The 21,026-nt window shown below is 32.5% G+C and overlaps 2 protein-coding genes across 3 annotated transcripts in view; both read right to left on the reverse strand.

Moving 5' to 3' along the window:
• Window positions 1-1,070: 1,070 nt before the first annotated feature.
• On the reverse strand, window positions 1,071-8,743 carry LOC143072633 (cell adhesion molecule 3-like). 2 transcript variants are annotated; one of them, XR_012977263.1, is made up of 5 exons: window positions 8,415-8,743; window positions 6,668-6,872; window positions 5,690-5,728; window positions 3,318-3,397; window positions 1,071-1,376 (listed from the first exon to the last, which is right to left on the reverse strand). XR_012977263.1 is itself a non-coding variant. In XM_076247674.1 (4 exons), the coding sequence occupies exons 1-4, from the start codon at window positions 8,553-8,555 to the stop codon at window positions 1,285-1,287; spliced, it is 477 nt and encodes a 158-aa protein (XP_076103789.1). In that variant the 5' UTR covers window positions 8,556-8,740; the 3' UTR covers window positions 1,071-1,284. The 2 variants fall into 2 exon arrangements, 1 of the variants encoding a protein (XP_076103789.1); XM_076247674.1 differs by lacking the exon at window positions 3,318-3,397 and having other exon boundaries at window positions 8,415-8,740.
• A 1,200-nt stretch (window positions 8,744-9,943) lies between these two features.
• The window catches only part of LOC143072634 (lachesin-like), a 30,990-nt gene continuing 19,907 nt past the window's right edge, over window positions 9,944-21,026 (reverse strand). The window contains exons 6-8 of the mRNA XM_076247675.1: window positions 16,324-16,620; window positions 14,892-15,173; window positions 9,944-12,062 (exon numbers count right to left, since the gene is read on the reverse strand). Coding sequence (XP_076103790.1) covers window positions 11,983-12,062; window positions 14,892-15,173; window positions 16,324-16,620 — 659 coding nt within the window. The 3' untranslated portion in view covers window positions 9,944-11,982. The remainder of the gene's footprint in view (window positions 12,063-14,891; window positions 15,174-16,323; window positions 16,621-21,026) is intronic.

The raw sequence follows: 21,026 nt of genomic DNA on the forward strand, positions 1-21,026 counted from the left end.
TATATGTTCAGCTAATCGAGAGAAAAAACATGCACACATGTTAGTTTTCTCGTTCGAATTGTTTTTCATCTGTCATTTCGAGGTCTTTAATAGCTGATTATGCCTAATGGACACAACTCATTGTTGAAGACCGTACGGTGCCCTATAGATGCTAATTTCTGTGTCAAATGGTCTTTTGTTGAGAGTTGTCTTATTGGCAATCATACCATATCTTCTTTTTTATAAACGAGAGAATTCACGCAGCCTAAATCTTGAGGCAAAGAAAAATGACTCATTTACCAAAAACACAAAGAAAGTCCACAAAAAAAGACACATTCACAAAAGGTTGAGCAACAAGTGACGAACCGAGGAACTCGATTAGGTATACTTATTGTTCCTCTTGTAACAACCATCACGAAAAACCATAAAAAATCTATGAATAAATAATTCGTGACTCACGTCCCTATTTTTTAACAAATATTTAAACCTTTGGTACATATTATCTGTTCTACCCTAGAGAATGGAAATATCACTTTATTAATTTCATGTGTCCGAAGCGTCGTTATTGTTTTACTTTCATCCTTAATTTTATAGACAAATATATAAAAGCCAATGAAGAATGCGACACAAACACGTGAAGAGATATATGAACAAAAGGGATCTTAGAGAAATGGCCAAATTTAACTATACTTTGTCGAAGAGAGTGAGAATCTAATTTCATTATAATTTCGGAATTTACGTAGGATTAAGTTAAGTTAAAAGATAAAAAATTTTTGTTGTCAGCAACGTAGCACAAATATATATCAGAGTTAATGATACACTCTGGGGGCTATAAGTTCACAAGCACGGATATCGAACCATGGCAAGTGGAAGTGAATTCATTTCTCTGTCGGTTTATTCTAGGGGTGTAACACAGTACATACAGATCAAACCATTATCGACGAAGATAAAAATAGCAATGATAAATTGCACAAAAAACTTCGAAATTCTTCATTCGATAACTCGGTGCCATAACATGTGGATCTTGAAAGAAAGAGTAAAACTTACTAATGGTAACTCAATTAAAGTGCCATCACAATGGAGAAACAAGACGAAGGTCCACTTTTATTCACTATAAAGATTTGATACGATTTTAATGAGATTTGTATCTACCAAACACAACAGGACATGCTAAAGAATTATTTCAAATATATACTCGTGATACTAGTACTAGATATTTGTAATAAGTTTGCTTAAGCTTGCAGGAGAAAGTGCGTCGAAAACAAAGAAATAAATGTAATTGTTGTATTTACACGTTCATCACAATCATTGAGCAATTAGAAATGACAATGATATTAAAATGGCACAAAAAACTTCGAAATTCTTCATTCGTATACTCGATGCCATACCAGTTGGATCTGGAAAGAAAGAGTAAAATTTAATATTATAATGGTAACTCAATCAAATGTCAACACAATGCAGAAATCGTTATCTATAAGCAGCCAAACAGTCGAACGTAACATGTGCTACACAGAACACGTTGTTGTGTGTTTCGGGTCGGTTTTGTATATCAAATCTATATGCAACTGTATGTAAAAACTGCGTGTAAGTTAAACCGATTCAGTGTAATATATAATATTTGGCGTATTTTTCATAACAGAGTTATTCATCTTTGCTCAATTCGTTCTCTCCATGACAAACTGGCCAGTCAGTACATTGTTTTTTTTTTTTTTTTCTTTTCATTTAGAGGCAGAGTTTATAAAGCTGTAAAATTTGTATCAATTGTTTTCAGGCAAAAAGGAAATTGGCATGCGTGTGTTGAAAGGTAATAAATATCAAACACACAATATCGTACGTTCCCCTTGATGTTCCTTAACTATACAAATGTGATTCTGTTTATATGTCTAGTGCATTATATTCAGGAATTCTGTTATTCAAATTTGATAAATTCAAATTTTCACATTTGTTTTATTTACACAACACCATTGACCATAAATAGTTATCAAAGGTACCAGGATTATAGTCTACATAAGACTCATCAGTGACGTTCATATCCAAATATTTATAAAGCCAAACAAGTACAAAGTTGAAGAGCATTGAGGACCCAAAACCGTGATAATCTGAGGACCTTCTGAAGCGTAATTATTTCCCCTTTATAAGTATAATCAATCTTATGGCTCATGATAATATAGCAGCGGTAATAAATGGTATTAATTGGAATAAGTGTCGTAATATCATCCACGACTCACTCCATGCTTACTGTTTGAAATGGACAAAACGGGAAAACGCTGACAAAAAATCTTTGGACTCTATTTTTAATTCAGTAATGAACATAGTTGATATACGTATTCAACATTTTAAAGAACATTTTACTATTAACAATAACCACAATAAACCTATTACTTATATCAAACATAAACTAAAAGAACTAGCCAAGGAATTTGTTTTGTCCCGGCCAATAAAGCTGCTAATAATATTATTGTTTGACGTAAATTTTACATTGAGGTTCTGAAAGAAGAAATCACCAATTCACCAACATTCCAACTGACTCCATTTTCAGAAAACGACATCTGTAACAAACATAAACTTTTAGCTACCGCTTTACAAGCAGAACCAAATACAATGAAAGTCCCAACTATGTATACATATATTGGCTTCCGAAGCTACACAAAACACCTTACAAATATGGATTTGTTTCGTCTTCATGCCACTGTTCCACTACTAAATTGTTTATTCTTCTTACCAGTACAGTTGGTACAATCAAAAACCTGATAATAAATTGTTCAAATAAGGCCTTCGAAAACAGTGGAATTAATTACTTTTGGAGCGTCAAAAACTCGTTGGAAGTACTTGATAAATTGCATGCTTTTTTTTAGTGATTTTGAATCTGTTCAAAGTTTTGATTTTTCTACCCTGTATACCACATTGCCTCACATTCTCATTAAGAAAAAATTCACACACCTAATTAAATGAGCATTTAAAAAGTCAGAATGCGAATATATATGTTCAAACTCTTTTATGTCACTTTTAGTAGCAATAAACAAAACTATGTCAATTGGACATGCTTTGATAATATCTGCCCTTGAATTTTTACTAGATATCATTTTTGTTCGCTCTGGAGATTCCTTATACCGTCAGGTTATCGGAATTCCAATGGGGACTAACTGTGCACCACTTATTGCGGACCTGTTTTTGTATTACTATGAGTTACAATTTATGACAAAAATCAATAAAGACCAATCGAAACAACATCTGATAAACAAATGTAATAACACTTTTAGATATTTGGATTATATTTTGGCTCTCAATAATGACGACTTCAGTATGTATACTAAAGAAATTTATCCTGTAGAACTTACTTTAAATAAAGCTAATACTAACAATGACCACTGCCCTTTCCTCGATCTTGATATCTATATCACTAACGGAAAGCTTCATACTAAAATTTATGGTAAAAGAGATGATTTTTCATTTCCTATCGTTAAATATCCATTTTTAGATGGTGACGTTCCCTTGTCACCATCTTACGGTGTTTATATATCTCAACTTGTATGATTCGCTCGTGTATGTAACAATGTTTTAGATTTTAACGAGAGAAATTTATGTATTACTGAAAAATTATTAAACCAGGGTTTTCGATATCACAAACTAGTCAAAACATTTACAAATTTTATCATCGGTATAAGGACATCATTCCTAAATATAGCTCAACATGCAGACTTCTTATACGTTCAGGTATTTCACATCCATTTTTTTATGGAACTATTCTTTATGAAGCACGAAATGTCAATATTCACCTCAGAAACTAACAAAACCTTTAAACAGACTTATTAAGAAGGGATATAGTTACGATACTGTTGTCAGGTCATTAAAGATTGCATATTTTGGCGTTAATATTGATTCACTTATAGGGTCTTTGCATCGGAACTAAACACCTTTATTCAAAAAACATGTACAGTTGTTGGCATGACACGGGTTATGTTCTTCTCATATATGTTATGATGGTATGATACTAAACCCCTAACGGGAAGGATTGTGCCTGATATTCATATGATGAAATCATAATCTTTCAATCAGTTTAATTGAAGTCTGGAGCTGGCAAATCAGTTAACTGCTAGTAGTCTGTTGTTATTTATGTATTATTGTCATTTTGTTTATTTTGTTTGGTTACATCTTCTGACATCAGACTCGGGCTTCTCTTGAACTGAATTTTAATGTGAGTATTGTTATGCGTTTACTTTTCTACATTAGCTAGAGGTATAGGGGGAAAGTTGAGATCTCATAAACATGTTTAACCCCGCCGCATTTTTGCGCCTGTCCCAAGTCAGGAGCCTCTGGCCTTTGTAAGTCTTGTATTAAATTTTAGTTTCTTGTGTACAATTTGGAAATTAATATGGCGTTCATTATCACTGAACTAGTATATATATATTTGTTTAGGGGCCAGCTGAAGGACGCCTCCTGGTGCGGGAATTTCTCGCTACATTGAAGACCTGTTCGTGACCTTCTGCTATTGTTTTTCTATGGTCGGGTTGTTGTCTCTTTGACACAGTCCCCATTTCCATTCTCAATTTTATATATGGTAATTAATAAGATATATACTATCCACACTGATTTGTGTCCACACTTGTTAATGAGAAAAAGAGTGCAGGATTGCGACTTCATCTTTTATCAACCATCTTACAAAACCATGATAGAATAGCGACCGTAAATTTAAGAAGGGAGATCTTTAGATATACTACGAGTATTTTCATCGGTAGTTTAAGTCTCTTCAACTATTGTTTTGTTAAGTTTGACGTGAATTTACCTTCAACATAAACTTTCACTGTGCCAAAAGTAAACACACTGTCAGGATTTTTGGTCTTAAATGGATAATTGGCTCATTTGAAATCACAACATGTATTGCCCAGAAGGCACGCATTATAAATCGGCTAACAGTATATATATAGTGATGTTGTGCGGTTTGGCGGACTGATAATAATTAATACTGTTTTAAGTTATCAACTTCTATAGTTCTTAACGCAGTTCCTTGAAATGTTTTGAGCATTTTCCGTCCATTTTTTCAAGCATAGACCGCATTTATCAGAAAGCTTTTGTAAGGGGAGACAATTTTAAACCAACCATTATGTACGCACGAGTTGATTTTTTTTTTTTTTTTTTTTTTTTTTTTTCTGTTATGGAATATCTATTTTACAGAAGACGACGGATAATTATGTTCTTATTGTTGTAACCGTAATCCCGTCACAAGATATTTTTTCATCGAAAGTGACCTACAAAATAAGACTCACCACCGGGTCTGTACTCAAATTAGCCTCATATGGAGAAGAATATGAAGTTACCCTGCCAGAGCATCTGCTTTGTGTAGGATTCATGTTGCTCAATATTTAGTTTTCTATGTTGTGTTTTGTAGACTGTTAATTGTTTGTCCTCTGATAATTTTTCATATTTTTTTCTCGACCATGGCATTATAAGCTCGTATTTGACTGATGAGAATGAAATTCACGATTCCTCTGGTATCTGCCGCCTACCCCCTTCACAGGTTACGTCGAAGATTTGTATAACTTCACAGGAAGATTGTACATACATAACGGAGTTCTAAACTTATATTATAAAATTATTGTAGCAACTTTTTACTATGTTTGATCAGAACTTTAATTTTAAATGCATGTTTAAAAAGTTTCGACTAGTGTAGGATATTCGTCAAATAATATATATATAAAATAACTGCAATTACCTGTTTGAGTTGGAGAATTCGTCGATGTTGATAGCGTTTCTGTTGTTCATGGCATTGTCGTTGTTGGTAAAAACAAATATATGAAAAGAAACAAAATGAATCAGAACGAGTCCTAACAATGCATCACTTTATTGATTGTTTACATGAAGAAAACTGTTTATCAAATAAATAATGCAATTTATATCACTTGTTTTTTTCTCGATACAATGAGAAATTAAGTGAACGAATAAGGAAAATGAAAGGAAAATTAATGTTTTGATAAGATTAAAACTTTTATCGGGTTTATCTCACCGAATACAGAAATACACTTTCTATATTCTAGACAAAGTTCAACAATTAGATGCGTTACCTTTGATTGTGTACTTATAACTACTATTTCTATGTGATTTTTTGTCATACTTGTAAATTTTCAATCAAATTGAATGTAATTCGTATCACATAGTTTTGATAACTGTTTATTAGTATCTGTAAGAAATGTTGAGGAGTTAAATAATATGTGTACTAAGTATATACATTTATGAGGCAGAGAAAATTCGTAACACTTGATTGTTTGTTTATATGTACCTTTATTACCAATGTAAATTGTATGCCAAACTCCGCTATATGTTAGAAATAGTTAATGACATTAATGCTGTATATGTATATGTAAACTGTATAATTTGTGTATCTGTTTAATTCTATGAGCTATATTTTGCTTACGGAATAAAGTATTATTATTATTTTGGATTTGCAATACAGTATCGATTAGTATCCGTAACCTTCAAATTGTGAATGGAAATGGGGAATTTGTCAAAGAGACAACAACCCGAACAGCAGAAGGTCACCGATGGGTCTTCAATTCAGCGAGAAATTCCCGCACCCGGAGGCGTCCTTCAGCTAGCCACTAAACAAATATATATATATACTAGTTCTGTGATAATGAACGCCATACTAAACTCCAAATTATACACAAGAAACTAAAATTAAAAATTAAATTACCTTTAACAATTAACTTTACTTTTGAAACTTGAGGTGGGGTAGATTCCACTTTACAAGTATAATCCCCGGCGTCACTCAGTTTAACTCTGGTTATATGGAGTTTCCAGACATTTGCATAAGGTTGTTCTATATAAATTCGTGAATCTGTTGTTACATTACGTTTACCAATGGTAAGAGGACTTCCTGAAGGTCCGACCCATATAACCTGATGATGATACCAATCGAAAAAAGTAAAAAGAAATAAAATTAACTAAATATTGCAATATTTGAAAATAATGGAGAATCTAATTACAAAAGGAGAAATTTATCATATCTAAATGTTTAAATATATTACAATTCAAGTTCCTATATGCTGCATAGGCAGTATCTATAGATTTTTTTAACAAGCAATACGCGTTTTTGGAGACATTTGGTAGGAATTTAAAAAGGGGTCTTAGTAATTAATTTATTGTGATCATTAGAGTCTGAAGTCAAAGCTCGATGCGATTTATGTTCGACTCCGATCTTAATTATTGCCAGTTTTCCTTCCAAATTCCAGTGGTACTCTCTAGATTCCTCTACACATAGAAACTTGTATCCATTTTATAACCAAAATAGTAAAAGGTGGCATTTTAAAAAAGATAAATAAACTAAAAATAAAATAGATAATGATGCACATTTGTATGAGGTTCCAGGTGGTAAAGTTGAATTTAAAGTCATCCCTTAAAAATGTACAGACATCATCTGGATTTGGCAGACTGTAAAGGAATATCTGTGTCATAAAAAAAACAGAAACAGATATGCTCCAATTGTCGTTACCACTATTTTCCCGGATCGTGCATTCACCGAAAGGGAATTTATCATCAGGTCTGTACTTGCATGATCTATTAACACGACGAGTGCCACGTGTGAAGCATGAACTGCCAACTCGGCAGCAACCGAGTTCACCAATGGTTTAAGTGACGTTTGATTTGCATATTTAAGATGTCTATGTAATGTTTTGAAGACTTGTTCGTCGTTTTCGTCGTTTTTTTTTCTCATGGCGTTGTCAGTTTATCTTCGGCTTTCGAGTGTATATTTCACCTTGTCTTTTTACTTTAAAGTCTATTTCCGATTGGTCAATTTAATCGAACTGTATCACTACTAGTCTAGCATGTTAACACTGAGGTTGTGAGTTCGAATCTCGCACATGATAATTTTGAATTAATTATTCATTCCACGCATCTAAAATGAAAAGTACAGCACGGAACTTTAAGCTGAACGGGAGAAGTTCAGATGACAAAATCCCTACGGGAAAAATATTCGGACCCCCAATTTGATGGGGAAAAAAATTATGGTCAAGCAGATGACAGAAAAAAAAATCGGAATCAAGAATTTCCCTATTTCTTATAGAATACATTTTGTAAGAAATGAGTTGATTGAAAGCGTAAAAAAACTAACAAAAAGACTCGGACAAAAACAATACCCCCCTCTTGAAGTTAAATGGTTGCTCCATTTAAGCTGCTGATATTGAATATAATACGGGTTGAACGAACGTCTGTGAGCGTTGAACCCTCACTGTAATCTTTAATGCTTACTTTTTATCAGCATTTGATGCAAAGATGACGTACATTTCGTATAGTATATATAAATGACCAAGGATGTGTATACTATTGAGACAAATATTACTATATACAAATCCTTGATATGACATAGTTTTTACAAACATAAATATATATAATGTATGATATATGGAAATGTTATTTCTATGTTTAAGAAAAATACTGACCTCTTTACCGTCTTCTATATTCTTTACATGACATGTCAATGCAGTTGCAAGTCCAGGTGTGACCGTCACAGTATTAACATATTGTTGTGCACTAGATTGACATAAAGTAACGAGAAACAAAACACCACCCAAAAGTTTCATTTTTTCATTAAAATATCAAATAAAAGTATGTTAAATCAGTTCGTGATCTAATCCATTTCTTACATGCTCTAGCGGTGTAGCACATATCATGTTATCATGACGTAGAAACACAACAGGCAGTTGTATTGTTGATAATTCGTCTGCAACCATTACAGCGACGATCTACTGACATTTTTCTTCGTCTGTGAATAAACGATGTAATTATTCTTTTCACTTTTTATTCATCTCTGATTAAATTATAGCGTATACAAATTAGATAAAAGACTAATGTTAATATATGTGTCAGTTTGGTCTCTTGTGGTGAGTCGTCTTATTGGCAATCATACCACATCTACTTTTTTATATATATAAACCGCACGCGAAGGATGTGACCAACATCTGTTTTTTTTCACTCTCTTTTATATTCTATTAAAGTCTTTATCGCACGAATATGTCACAATGACCAATAATCATGAAAACCAAGTGCTTACACTGAAAAGCATTTACAGTATAGGAAAAAATCTCGTTTCCTTCCCTTTTTCAAATATTCACATGAAGAACAAAAACAAAATTATCCGGTCATTTTCAATGCAAAAAAAATCCTTCTCAACATTTCCTGTTGACTTTACATTTAGTTACCCCGACTGAAATCACTGTACTTACATGTATGATTGAATAGAGAAAAATATGTCTACGCCCCACCGTCATCGGAGAGGGTATTACGTGTTACTCTTATCTGTTCGTACTTCCGTCCGTCCCGAAATTGGTACCCGTTATCTGTCTTTAGTTTGACTCAAAAAGTCTTATAACAACAACAAAAAAGTTCAAGTTCGAATTTTGTGGCGTCACTTTTATCATGCTCATGAGAAATACAATAGCGGTGACATCAGATGTGTCCAATAGACACATCCTCCATTAATTTTGCGCCTGTCCCAAATCAGGACATTTGTAAGTCCTGTATGCTTTTTTAATTTTAGTTCATTCATATATTTCGGAGTTAAGTATAACGTATATTATCACTGAACTAGTACACATTTGTGTTAAGAGACCAGCTGATCACGCTTCCGGGTGCAGGATTTTCTCGCTGTGTTGAAGACCTATTTGTGGTCATCGGCTGTTTTTGCTCTTTAGTCTGGGTGTTGTCTCTTTGACACATTCCCTATGTCATTTCTCAATTGTATTCAATGAAAAAAATTTCGAATAATTTTTCCGGTTTTCCATTTAAATCACCACACGAACTATCTTTTAAAAATGAATCATGTCCCCGTCAATCTCAAGTTACGGTGCGACATGTGGACGCCGGACAGAAAGACAGACGGACGGACAGACAGACGCCGGAGATTTGTATACCATAATACGTCCCGTCAAAATTTTAACGGTCGTATAATAAGGTAAAAAAAGAACCAACATACTTGGCGACAGTTTATTCATGTAACATTTAAAATGCAGTAAAACTTATTTTTACATGATACACATTCACATCTTTACATATAAACATACACCGTTTGATTATTATCATTCTTTGGCACAAAAGAAAACATTTACAATAGCACATCGATTATTTGCTCGTACACGCGCTTTGTACGCCCGCTTTGTACGCAGTAGTAACTCAAGACACTGAAATACAATTCTAAATAAATACAAAGTCAACAAGTTAAAAGAATTTCCTGCCTCGTTAATTCACACGTACATTTAATTCGAATTGAATTCGAATGCGAATCGAATTCGCTAATCGTGTTCACACACTCTTCCTTTTTTAATTCGAATTAAATTCGAATTGGCTTATTCGCATTATCCAATTCGCATTAGAAATGCGTTTTCGTTAATACGAATTAAACTATAATGTGGACACATTCTTTATTAGTAATTCGAATTAAATTATAATTTGTTAATTGATAATGCGAATTAAAAGTTAACGTCGTTCGGACAGTAAAGCGAATTCGCCATGCATTGCAATTCGAAATAGAATTTACGTTTGGACGTAAAACGTCTCGAATGCGAATTAAAATCATTCGAATTAGTTAATGTGAATCGAATTCGAATTACATGTACATGTGAACGCAGCATCATACACATCACAAAAATACAGAGAAATTTTAATCACTTAATTAATTTTTCTTTATTTTGTTTTTATTGCTTTTGCTATTGAATAAATAAATAGGAATAACCAAGAAATCTGCGACTTAAAAATGTGACTTTTTCCCTGTTTACCCATATATCTTAAAATGGAGACAGCTCTTCACATTTCCAGAATGTTTGGCATGACTGATATTTATTTATGAATATCCATTTTATAAATTTAAATGACATAGATAAAATAACATATATACTCAACCCAATTTCACACATTCAGGTAAATAAGCTAGGATCCTGTTTAAAACAGTCTATTGAACTGAGGACAGGGGACTCTTAAAATATTTACTTTTATTGTGTTTATTAATGATCTTCTTGTTATTTTTTATTTTCATTTTGTTATGTTGTTTCACAACTATAAAATATGTAGTTATATGACAATAAAGATTTGAATTTCAATTTGATATTTATTTATGAAACATAAAATGATATAGAGCAACTTACTATAAATGTATTTTAAACAACATAAACAAATTTATTCATAATTTGTAAAAATTGCAAATGAAATAAACGAGTATTGTTTGTGTCATCCCTGTTTTAAGTACATAAAACCCGAGTATATCTACCAAATGTTACATACTTTTATTTATGGTTTGATCTATTCACCTTTTATGTAAATCATTTCATATCTGACATTAAGTCCGGTTTCGAACTCTAAAATAGGAAGCGTTATCATGTACTATAGTAATATGTACTGCTTTAAGGGTCATTTTTCCACCTACATGTAGTTTAGTCATTTTTATATAATTAAGTTATCATATATTATAGACATAGACATTTCACTTTCATTTCTATTTCTTAACCGGGAAATCCTACAAAAATCGTCGACTTCTATCTTAATACACTTAATGTCAAAACAACTTTTATTTCAGGTTAATATAAACATCATAGTTATGACAAAATGCTTTTCAACAAATATGACAAATGCCGTTTAACAAATATGACAAAATGTCGTTTAACAAATATGACATAAAAAAGCCTACGCTTGAAAATAAATAGAAATGCACTCTTTTACGTGGATTTCGACAGAAAAAAAAACAACAAAAAAAACAACATCTACACCTCAGTAAAAAGTTTTCAGATCTTTTCTTCATTCATATGTACATAGGACGTTAGAATGACAAAACATTATAAATTAAAAGAACACCATGTGTTCTCAATAATACTGACACTATGACTCGATACATATTTGTTTTCGCTTACATAAAACTTAACACTTAGGCATACAATGTTCCGTAAATGTACAATATCTTATCAACTGACTAGAAAAGTTTGTAGCACTTGCACAAAGGAGACAAATTCATCATAGATCAAGTCACATTATGATTAGTAATAACACTAGAGCTGCAAGTCCCGACAATTTCCAATTTAAACAATTTCCTCTGTTTCTTGGATCTGAAAATAGAAAACACTGTGTTAAGACCTGTTTTTGACATCTTCTTTGAATTTGGTATATATTATTTTGAAAACATACCGGATATCAAATTACCAGTTAAAAAAAGTTACAGAACAATCGGTAACCAGATGCTCCACACGGCGCAGCTTTATACGATCGCAGAGGTTGAACCCTGAACGGTTGGGGCAAGTATGGATACAACATTCAAGCTGGATTCAGCTCTAAATTTGGATTGTGATTAAATAGTTGACACAGCATAGGTTTCTGACACAGAATCACAGGCACTTGCCTCAGAAAATAAATTTCCTATATACCTTAATAGAACATATATTATATTAAGGTATATAGGAAATTTATTTTCTGAGGCAAGTGCCTGTGCACAAAATAAATGTGGTCTACTGAACTTAAAATTTTTTTTTGCCTTTGAGCAATTCATTATGCTGTTGAATATTAATCCTCTCAAAAAAATGTTTGAAGAAATTTTCCTTTTATTAATGAAATCTGAAATGAGAAAAATTGAACAGCCTCCCCCCTTCCATTTTTTTCACATCCGCCTTTCCCTTATTCCAAAACTGATCTCAATTCAAATTTCTAATGGAGTTTGCAACAATAACTATACTCATTTAAATACATCATAAAATATTAAAAAGTTAAAAAAAATGCTTGTTATCACTGAATGGTAAAGATTGTTTTAATTTATCAGTTGGTAGTAAAAGTGAATATACATTGTATATTGTGTAAAACAATGATTTAAGTTGATTCAACTACTATTCTGGACAAAGAAAGATAACAACAATTGAAAATTTCTTGCTATTGTGCAATATTGTGCAATTAGATATTTCTTGCTATTGCGCAATACTGTGCAATTGAAAATACTTACTATTGCACAATATGTGCAATTGAAGATTTCTTGCTATTGCACAATACTGTGCAATTGAAAATTTCTTGCTATAGCACAATACTGTGCAATTGAAGATTTCTTGCTATTGCTGAATACTGTGCAATTGAAGATTTCTTGCTATTGCACAATACTGTGCAATTGAAAATTTCTTGCTATAGCACAATACTGTGCAATTGAAGATTTCTTGCTATTGCTGAATACTGTGCAATTGAAAATTTCTTGCTATTGCACAATACTTAATATAATAATTTTGGATCCTGATTTGAACAACTTGAAAACTGGGCCCATAATCAAAAATCTAAGTACATATCAAAGAACCCCAATTATTCAATTTTTGAGGAAATCAAACAAAGTTTAATTTTGGACCCCGATTTGGACCAACTTGAAAACTGGGCCAATAATAAAAAATCTAAGTACATTTTTAGATTCAGCATATCAAAGACCCCCAAGGATTCAATTTTTGTTAAAATCAAACTAAGTTTAATTTTGGACCCTAATTTGGACCTTAATGTAGACCAATTTTAAAACCGGACCAATAATTAAGAATCTACACACACAGTTAGATTCGGCATATCAAAGAATCCCAATTATTAAATTTTTGATGAAATCAAACAAAGTTTTATTTTGTACCTTTTTGGCCCCTTATTCCTAAACTGTCGTGACCAAAACTCCCAAAATCAATCCCAACCTTCCTTTTGTGGTTATAAAACTTGTGTTTAAATTTCATTGATTTCTATTTACTTATACTAAAGTTAGTGTGCGAAAACCAAGAATAATGCTTATTTGGGCCCTTTTTGGCCCCTTATTCCTAAACTGTTGGGACCAAAACTCCCAAAATCAATCCCAACCTTCCTTCTGTGGTCATAAACTTTGTGTCAAAATTTCATAGCTTTCTATTTACATGAACTAAAGTTATAGTGTGAAAACCAAGAAAATGCTTAGTTGGGCTCTTTTTGGCCCCTAATTCCTAAACTGTTGGGACCAAAACTTCCAAAATCAATCCAAACCTTCCTTTTATGGTCAGAAACCTTGTGTTTAAATTTCATACATTTCTATTTACTTAAACTAAAGTTATAGTGCGAAAACCAAAAGTATTCGGACGACGACGACGACGACGCCAACGTGATACCAATATACGACCAAAAATTTTTCAATTTTTGCGGTCGTATAAAAATGAGATTGTCCGTACTATTAAGGTGGTATTGCACATCATCAATATAGTCGATGAAACAGAAATTTCTACAGCAATTCTACATTCACTAATCTCAAGGATTGTAGTTTATTTGATTGTTCGTATCTCAAACTTGATTAGCAATATGCCATTCAATAGAGCCCAAAGGACAGTTGTTAACCAATCGCAACCATCGGATTTTTAAAATCTTACAATGCATGCATTATATTCCGTCATGGTTAGTTCACACTTAATAATTAAAGAGCAATAACTCATTTTCGTAAAAAAAAAAAAACCTCTTTCAATATAAAAGTTTCTGTTAGTCCTATATTTATATCCTGATACATCAGGACAAATCTTCTTTGAACCGAAGTTTTTTGTCAAATAACAACTGATTGAAAGAGCCTATTCCATGAATGTCTCGATATAACTAGAATACAGTTGTAGAACATGTACTTGTATTAAATGTTACCTCTCAATTAAGAGAAAACAGATATTCTTTAATCAATGGGGATTAAAATGGAGGGATGCGTAAATTTTTCTTTATCCGACACGTATGTATTTGCCCTTCCAAATATGGATGAAGATTGTTCAGGAATTTGTCTATGATTGTGTTAGTCTCAGATATTTGGACCACTGTGTACATTTGTTTTTGCTGATGAAGGTAAGACATAATGTTAATTCAAAAATATAATGGCTTTAAAGACAGCCATGTCGCACGGAAGCAACTGTTTTGATTCAAAAACAATTTGTTACCTTGTTCTGCAGGAGAAATTGGATAAACAGCCGGTGTTGTAAGCACATTATATCCGGGATCTTTATCGCCCTTCGAGGAATCGCCATCATCGATAATCACACCCTTCTGTGTTGTAGTGGATTTAATTTGGTTTGGTGTTGTCCGAATAGACGATAATGTCTTATTTGAAACTGATGATGTCATTGGTATCGTTGATGTTGATGTTGATGTTGGGGTGGTGACAGTTGTAGTACTCGTTGTAGTTGTAGTTGAAGTTGTTGTTGATGGCTTAACTACCAATTCTTTAAAAGAAGAATAAAAATGATAGAACGCAATGATTTTCATAGTTAAGTATATATGCACTTTATTAATCTTATAAAACATTTTGTATGCCATTCAACTCTTATGTTTTACAATAATGGGTTGTTTGCCTGGAAGAAAGCTTTCGTTTGTTTATTACATGTATATCTTTAGACTTTGATAGCTAGTTGTCTCATTGACACTCATACCACATCTTCTTATTATATTATAATGAATACAAGTAAAAACACAAAACGCTTGCTATTATCTGTTTTACATTAGAGAGGCGAAAGATACCAAGAAGACATTCAAACTCATAGATTGAAAATAAACCGACAACGCCATGGCTAAAAAAGACAGACAAATAATAGTATGTACAAGACACAACATAGAAAACTAGACTTCGCAACACGAACCCCATCAAAACCTTGGGGTGATCTCAGGTACCGCGTCTAGAAGGATAAGCAGATCCTGCTCAACATGTGGCACCCATCGTGTTGCTCATGTTATTACAAACCCGATATTTGTTATCTACTCAATATACATTCAGAAATCTGTTTAGCCGCAAAAAAAACCCTCATTAAGCCAGTAAAACATATTCACGATTACATTGTTTACATTTTTTAGCTATTTTTCCACACATCGTTGTCAATATAACGGAATTGTATGCGACTGTCAAACAAGTGAGAGGTAAAGCTAGGTATAAAACCAGTTTTATGCACCATTTTCTACATAAAAAATGCCTGTAACCAGTCAGGAATATGACAGTTGTAAAACATTCGTTTGATGTGTTTGAGATTTTGAATTAACAACTTGCTTAGGGACTTTTTGTTTAGAATTTTTCCTCGGAGTTCGTTTTTTGTTGTTGTTGATATTAATCTATAATGCAAAAACAGGGGTATACATGCTGTATAAGAAACTTAAATATAACAATTTTTGAAGAAAACGAACTTATAAATGAATGATTAAAGCTTATCGATGATGAAATCTGGTCACAACATTTTTATTTGTTTCTCTTACCTTCGACTAAAACTTGTACATACGATGATGAAATCTGGTCACAACATTTTTATTTGTTTCTCTTACCTTCGACTAAAACTTGTACAGACGATGATGAAATCTGGTCACAACATTTTTATTTGTTTCTCTTACCTTCGACTAAAACTTGTACAGAAGCTGTTCCATGTTGATTGCTGGCTACACATGTATAATTTCCGAAATCATCAGCTTCTAACGAATATATTTGTAAACCTAAAACGAATTCTGATTCACTGTTTTTGAATAACGTTGGATAGTATTTCCAATCTCTTTCTCCTTCTTTTATCTCCATATTTCCCTTTTTCCATATTGCTATTTCCGGCGGATATGCCTTGATATTACATTCCAGAATAGTATCTTTACCTCTTAATTGCCGAATTTTTTTATTGGTTGAAGATATAATCGGTTTAACTAAAATATAAAATATGAAAAAAAAAATTTCTAAATAAATACAAAATCGAATTTAAAATTAGATTATCCATGATTTATTATCTCGTCAAAGTGTACACACAAAACATAGTGATACGTACTGTAAACTTACTATTCCTAAGTCTAAGAATGGTAAATATAAATATATTTTCAAAATAAATGGATTTATTTATTATTGGTTGCTAAACGTCCAGACAAATACTTCACATATCCGGGACAACAAATTATTGGACAGGACAGTACTCAGTCTATGGAAGAAGCGATTCGATAAAAACTTTTCTTATATCAACGAGCGATATTGTCTTATATCAACGAGTTACATTGTGGGAAATTTCAGACGAATGTTAGCATTTGTACGAAGAAAGGCAGATTTCTCGGTATAAAGTAATGACTCTTTTCTTAAAACAGGGTGACATTTAACACGACATACGTCTGCTGTATAATTTCCATGAATTATTTTATGTAATAACAAGCAAGGTGTTTTTAAACGAGAAAATTGAATTGTTGAATAAATGAAACATAAATGCACGATTTATCATTTGTAGATGTACACATTCAATAAATATCACGTAGCAAATTCAGTGGAATGCAATTGAGATGAATTCAATTGTTTGCTAAGCCAAAATCACCTATAAGTCAACGATACTGCTATATTTTATTATAGCAATGCGATATTTGTCTTATATCATAGCGATGCTTTTAAAATATTGAATACGATGACACGTCACAATGCATGTCAAGTAAACCGCAAACATAATTCACAAACTTAGTTCATGACGACAGACCGGCTTAATGTTACAGGATCAATATCACTTGATAGTTGAAAGTGTTAACAACCTGTTCAGTCTATTGTTTTCAACCATATGGTTTAACCGACTAATTCTATTTGAAGTGATGATGCAATGGCGGAATTTAAATGCAGAATTTAAATGCGGTTGAAAATAGTCTACCAACCTATTATATTCTAATATAGGTCATCTAATAGGTGGATCATGGGGGGGGGGGGGGGGGGGGTTACGGGGTTGGAAACCCCCTTTTTTTGGTCGATCATTGGATTTGAATGGGGACATATTGTTGGACCCCCTTTATCCTGGGTTTGGAACATCCTTTTGAAAACGGCTGGATCCCCCCTTGAGGTCACACTGGTATAGCCTATCCACATAATATCGAAATAGACAAAAAATATCATTACTTAAAAGAAAAAAAAAACATTCATTCAAACAATCCAATCCAATACAGCTCCAAAAAACAAGAATATTCAAATGGCAAAATAAATATCCCAAACAAATCAAAATGTACAAATGCTGATGTCCCGATCCGAGTAGCCTCAGACTATAAATTGAACGACTTCAGTTACAACGAAAATCAAAAATCTTGTCAAACAGAAAATGTGTTTATCATTAACATAGAAAAAAATATTGACAAGGAAAACAGTTCTTTTTGGATATCAAAGACTTTTCCCGTTGGTAAATCGATATCTCTATGAACATAATCAGCGCGCCGCATGGACGCTCTTTTAAATCGCGATAACCGTGAGGGCATTCCGATGTATTGTTGCCACAGTAATTTGACTTTAGTTTTTGACTAGTAACCGATTGTATAAATACGTGAACATTTCTTAGTGCAAAATAACAATCCGTATCTATTCTATATTTATAAATTTAGATCGTTCAGTGCTGTTTATTTGGTAATTTTATTGACGTAATCGTTCTTGTACCATTATAACTGTCGTTCCTGTTAAAGCTTTAGAAGTGTGCTAGTTCATATTGCACTTTACAAAAGATTCAGCACCCAAATGACGTTTTTGGAGGACTGGAAAGCAGTTATTTATAAGGGTAAATTTTAAAGATTTATAGATATAAGAAGATGGTGCATGACTTCGAATGAGACAACTTTCCATCAAAGTAAAAATTTATTCAAGTAAACCATTATGATCAAAGTAGGGCCTTAAACACGGAGCCTTGGCTCACAGCGAACACCACGCTATATAAGAACAAAAAAAAATACTAGTGTTAAACCATTCAAACAGACAAACTGACGGTCTTATTTGTATAAAAAAGGAGATTCAAAAGTACAGGTCAGATTTTGTCGAATCAATCTGAACGAGGACAATATGCTTCATCTTTGTCACAAATTAGTTTCAATGTTATCAATAAAGAAAGTCTTCCATGCGTGCGTTGCGAGCATATCAGATATATATTATTTTAGTGCGTTCATTATAGACGGCATTATAAAATTTGCTTAATGTTATATATGTGAACAATAATTTTGATACTTAGCTATTTGATTACGACATTGTTTATTAAACCCAAACGGTACTGGCATTTTCAAGTTTTTAAAATGATGGATTGAACCTGATTTTATGGTGCTAAACCTCTCACGTGTATGACAGTCTCATCAAATTCTGTCATATTTACAACAATGCGTGAACAAAACAGACATAATAGGTAAAATTGTCAAAATATAGGTACAACAGTCAAATAAGTACTAATATTGATATAACAAAAACACCGCTATGATATTTTAAAAGTATCGCATTGATATTAGAAATAATAGCATTTGTATATTTATGTATATAAAAAAAAAACACAGCACTTCAAATTTTACACGGACATAAACGTTTGCTTCTAACTAACTTCTGAATTTATATTTAGCCTCAATTGTTGTTTATATTTGAACAATAAGTTTTAAAGTTAGTTTTTTCTTAATTTTTCGTTGCCGAAAACAACATTTTCCGCATGGAATGTCTGCATATTTACAATTGATATTAGACAATATCGCTATGTGATATAAGAAAAGTTTTTATCGATACGCTTCTTCCATAGACTGGTACTGCAAAACATAGTGATACGTACTGTAAACTTACTATTCCTAAGTGTAAGAATGGTAAACATAAATACAATTTTCAAAGTGGATGGATTTATTTATTATTGGTTGCTTAACGTGCAGTGACAAATATTTCACACATATCCTAGACTATAAATTATTGGACAGGACGGTACTGAAAAATGAGTGGACCGTGATGAAGGGCGAACATTTAGGATAATGCTAAACATAAGTAGGGCAGATAATCAATACTTTGACTTGCAACAGACTCAAAGTATTGCTTCAATGCTTCTTTAACGTGTATAACCTTCTCAACTTAATCTAAGGCGACCATATTTGTATATCTCTGACAGACATTGATTTTTTAAAGAGAAACATATGATGTATATGTCCAAGTCTTCTGTTTATGCCCATTTTGCTGCGAATTTTCATCTGTGTCATATAAACTGGTTAGTTGAAAGCTTTTAAATTTGAATATATGTATATCAACACATACAACTCATTAAGTGGAAACACAGTCGGATGTTATAATGTTCTGTGTTCATAAAAATGCACCAAACATTAACTATAGAAATATAAAGATGTTGTGTATGAATCTCTCCACCACAGACCAAACGACATAGAAGTTAAGAACTAGTAATGTATGTATTTTTCTTTGGTTGTTTTACTTACATTGAATGGTTGATTTGGATGATATCACTGAGCTTTCATTCTTGAGATATGGCATCCACAGTCGAAATCATTTATTAAATTGCCTTATCGCTATTTTGTGCATTTTTCCTTTGATCTTTTTGTGATAATTTTTCATATCATGCTACTCGCTTGAGATGGACAATTATCGCTAGAAGCTCAGGAGGCACGTGGCGTTGCTAATGAAATTGATATGAAATTGACAACGCCGTCATAGGTAAAATAGCGATAAACATATTATCATTGGTACCGGCTCAAGCGAAAAATCGATCTCGTTGAGATGACCAATGATAATCTATAAATATTTTTAAGTAAACTTGATATCAGACTCAGAAAAAAATGAAAGCAGTGTGCACAATTTTAATTCCTTATGATTAATTAAAATATAATTAAGCAACTAAGGTTCCGACTGCATCAGGCAAAGTTAGATGAATTTGGTAATTATTATTTTAAAAGTTCCTTTTGGTCAAACAGAAAAGACAAAACAATATTTCGTTTTAAGTCTTGCCTGTTACAAAACAATTACAAGATATATATTCACATATGAAAAAAGGCAATTTAAAAAGAGTTATGAGTTATATCTTCTAACGTTTCTATGTATTTATACGACACTGGTTTTAAATTGTATAGGTTAGAGCGTTCATGGTGAAGGCAAATCAAGAACGTGCATCGGACACACGAAATATAAACAGCGTTATTTTTGTTTGGGAGAATCATGCTTGTGCCCTGTACCTATGTAAAAGCACGGACAATAACTCATACGTGGAGTCCAAGAACTTTAACAAAGGCCTCTATTTCCACTTGCAGTCAAACTTATCCACTTCCGAACTGATTTATCCATCTTCTAGATTCAATAACTGATATCCTCTAAA

The sequence above is a fragment of the Mytilus galloprovincialis genome, chromosome 4 (genome assembly GCF_965363235.1).
Source record: "Mytilus galloprovincialis chromosome 4, xbMytGall1.hap1.1, whole genome shotgun sequence".
NCBI classification, from domain to species: domain Eukaryota; kingdom Metazoa; phylum Mollusca; class Bivalvia; order Mytilida; family Mytilidae; genus Mytilus; species Mytilus galloprovincialis.

What these genes read in the sequence shown, in the direction of transcription:
- LOC143072633 (XM_076247674.1), bottom strand. Translation starts at nt 8,555, where the DNA reads ATGAAACTTTTGGGTGGTGTTTTGTTTCTCGTTACTTTATGTCAATCT. An exon ending in ATATAGAAGACGGTAAAGAG is followed by an intron (nt 6,873 to 8,414) that starts GTCAGTATTTTT and finishes TATCATCATCAG; the next exon opens with GTTATATGGGTCGGACCTTC. An exon ending in GAATTCTCCAACTCAAACAG is followed by an intron (nt 1,377 to 5,689) that starts GTAATTGCAGTT and finishes CTTTCTTTCCAG; the next exon opens with ATCCAACTGGTATGGCATCG.